Raw genomic sequence first — 3136 nt, forward strand, 5'->3', positions numbered from 1 at the left:
GAAGCCAGATTTCTTGTGAGAACAGCTGGTGCTCTCCCGCTTTAAGACACACTGCACAAAATACAGCGTATGGCTATTACCCCGCAACACTGTAGCCAGTTCACTGCCAGCAGACTCCGGGTGCTCCTGTCCCCTCCTGCAGACACTGCCGTTGACAGCCTGGACATTTGGGGGGAGCAGGTTCCAGAGGAAAGAGGCAGCAGGGAAGCAGAAGAGGCCCCAGACAAGGATGCATCTTACTTGCCTCTAGCTTAGCTTAGCCCACCACCCCATGGTTCTTTGCTCCTTCCTCCTGCTTCTTCCTCTCCTGGTATCTCCACAGGGGAAGAGCCAGACTTCGCGACCCTGCAGGCCTGAGGATCAACTCATACTGCCTAGGGGGAGAGGGTGCCTTGGAGAGGAGGATCTTGGGGATTTGTGACCTGGTACCAGTACTGTCCCTGAACTGTAGCCACTGGGAGATCAGACTTGGAGGGCTCTGGTAGGGGACAAAGACCTGGGGAACAGGGACAACCTGAGGAGGATGGGGTTCTGGGGGAGGGGCAGGGATAGTACCCAACAGCTCGGGCACTGACTTGCCTCGAGTGCCTAGCCTGGGTGGGTGGTCAGGGCACAGTGGGAGGCAGGCCGTGGTGAGGAAGGGACTGGCCAAGCTGGTGGTGACCGTCACAAAGTGGTCCAGAACACCCCCTTCCTGTGGACACGCAGCAAAAGAGAAGCTCAGGGTAGCTTGCAGCCTTTCTAGGAGGGATGGGGCAGCCTGGGCCTGGACCACAAGCTGGGCCAAGGCTGGCCACTCTGGCTGGTACTGTGGACTGAGCTGTTCTGCCTGGGGCCGCCTAAGTAGCTGCTGGATCCTCCGCACTGTGTTGAAGCTGTCAGTCAGAACGGCCCACTCCAAGGCTGTCTTGCCACGGACCAGATCCACAGAGTTCAGGTCAGCACCTGCAAGTGAACCCGTGTGACAGGGATGAGTTAGGGAGCTGTAGTTTGTACATGGGTACATTCTTCAGTAGCAAGGCTGGTTCGGGCTAGATTCAAAACACCTCCCAGACTGGAAGCCCAGGTTCTGTGTAAAAGACAGGAAGCTATCAAAGTCAGAAGGTCCAGGAGAGGGCACTTGAAGAGAGCTCATAGGGCTCTCTGAGAAGCGTGGGGCACAGGCTGAGAAAAACATAGGGTGCCCTTCCTTCCCTGCTAAACCCACTGGGGTTGGGAATGACAGGGATCCCTCAGAGACCAGCAGAGGGCGCTGACAGCCACCTCAAGGGGAATAACGAGGGCCCATAACACCACAGACAGGCTGGTCCTCCATCAAAGGCTCCAGCCACAACCAAGCACGCCTAAGAGCTGGAGTCGGCACCCACTACTACCGCCTGATGTGGCAGCCTTCACCGTGCTGTGGCCGCGTTCCTCCATCTGAGTCTCAGGCAATGGCAAACCCAGGACTAGAACAAGATTCTGGTTTAAAGTGTCACCTCATCCCTAACTTTTCCCCATCTGATGTCGCACTCTTTGCTGGGACCTCCATAAACAGAGCTGGGGGTGATAACACCCCCCTCTATTAAGGTGGCCTCGATCCGTATTCCATCCCCTCCTCTCTTGCTGCAACCAAATGGTGTCTAGTGGGGTGGTAGGAGAGGGCGTACAGCCACACACCGTTCATGAGAAGGGCAACCACACACTCGGAGTGGTCCCGAATGGCAGCCTTCATCAGAGCTGTGAGCCCCCGCTGGTCTTTGCGCTCCAGGTCCAGGCCAGCGAAGTAGTTGAGCAGGAGAGTCACCAGAGGCGTATGACCTGAGAGACAGGACCGCAGAACTGATCCCCAGGTAAGGGGGACAGAGAGACCCTTGTGCAAGGTTTGGGGTTGTGGCCCTAATGGCTGAGATCAGGGGTGAGATGGAGTGGGAGGGTGAGAGAGGGGGTGCTGGTTGGGGTGGGGGTGTCTTGCACCTGCTTGAGCAGCCAACATGAGGGCTGTGTTTCCGTCTTTGTCCTGTTGGTTCACATCCAGGAAAGGACAGCAGCTGAGCAGAGCCACAATGGTGCCAAAGCCATGGTAGCATGCCACCATGAGGCCTGTCTGGGGACAGAGCAGTTTGGACCCCCACTTTCCACTAAGTTCTCCTTAAGACCCCCGCCCTTGCCCTCTAAATCTGCACCTTCTCAGAGCCTGTCCCAACCCCTGTGAAGACAGGTCTAACCCATCTAAAGAGTGGGAGCAGCCTCTGGAGCTCTCTGCCCAGATGGGGGTGGGAGCTGAGCTGTCCCCAGCTGCCCTGCTAATCCCTGGGCATCTCACCCTCCCATTGCTGTCCGTCTGGGAAACCTCCTCTGGGGAGACCCCGACATCCAGCCTTGCTTGAAGCTCAGCGGGGTCATTGTGGACACAGGCCCAGTACAGGGTCTTCAGATCACAAACAGGGGTAGGAGTCTCGTTGCTGGAACAGGATGGTGCCTCAGACATGTCCAACCCTTCCGAGTCAATGCGGCTCCTCTGTTTCCAGTCTGGGGCAGTCAGCTGGCAGCTGTGACAGGATGAAGAGGAACAGTTTCTCCTGAGATCCTGGGCAGATGTCCTTGGAGCTGCACCCATCTCCCCAGGGAAAGCCTTCACCCTGATGGGTACCTTGCCCTGCCTGGACACAAGACAGGCATCTTACTGAGGATTAGGTTCTCAAGGACGTTCATGACAGGGGCTCTCATTTTCCCCTCCCCCAACCTTACCTGGGGGTTCTAGGGTCTCCAAAAGACCATCCTGGCAAGTGGACCTGTGGCTCAGCGTACCCTGCACCTCCAAAAACACATCAGCCCTTCTGCAGAGTAGCTGAGGGACTGTCTGTCACCAGGAAGCAGGCGGGTGGCAGATGGCTGTGCCTGTGGAAAGCTGCCATAAACACTCGGGGCTGAGCTGGGTCAAGCGGGTTAGGAAGGGATTGGGGGCCTGGAAGGGCGGCTGTCCTGTCTGCTGTTGCCCTAAGATCCCACAAGACCTGCCTGGTGGGAGTTTCTCCAGGCCACAGTGGGGGTGTGAACCCACCTGGGCCCATCATTTTCACCATCATCAGAGGAATTCAGCTGCTCTTCAAAGTGGTTTTGCAAGAGGAGCATCATGAGGGTCTTACACCCAGCT

The 3136-nt window shown here is 57.1% G+C and overlaps 1 protein-coding gene across 1 annotated transcript; it reads right to left on the bottom strand.

The window, feature by feature from the left end:
* Nucleotides 1-256: 256 nt before the first annotated feature.
* Nucleotides 257-2086, bottom strand: Ankrd33 (ankyrin repeat domain 33). Its single transcript, XM_026782658.1, has 3 exons — nt 1957-2086; nt 1660-1800; nt 257-945 (listed from the first exon to the last, which is right to left on the bottom strand). Exons 1-3 carry the CDS (start codon nt 2075-2077, stop codon nt 257-259), a joined length of 951 nt encoding a protein of 316 aa, XP_026638459.1. The 5' UTR covers nt 2078-2086.
* Between the last annotated feature and the right edge of the window lie 1050 nt (nt 2087-3136).

This window comes from Microtus ochrogaster, chromosome 15 (genome assembly GCF_000317375.1).
Source record: "Microtus ochrogaster isolate Prairie Vole_2 chromosome 15, MicOch1.0, whole genome shotgun sequence".
In the NCBI taxonomy this organism is placed as follows: domain Eukaryota; kingdom Metazoa; phylum Chordata; class Mammalia; order Rodentia; family Cricetidae; genus Microtus; species Microtus ochrogaster.

Bases quoted from the DNA above. Each gene is read 5' to 3' on its own strand.
- Ankrd33 (XM_026782658.1), bottom strand. From the start codon at position 2,077: ATGGTGGCATGCTACCATGGCTTTGGCACCATTGTGGCTCTGCTCAGC. The intron at 1,801-1,956 runs GTGCAAGACACC...CCTGTCTCTCAG, and splicing joins CATGTTGGCTGCTCAAGCAG to GTCATACGCCTCTGGTGACT. The intron at 946-1,659 runs GTGTGTGGCTGT...GTTCACTTGCAG, and splicing joins GGTTGCCCTTCTCATGAACG to GTGCTGACCTGAACTCTGTG.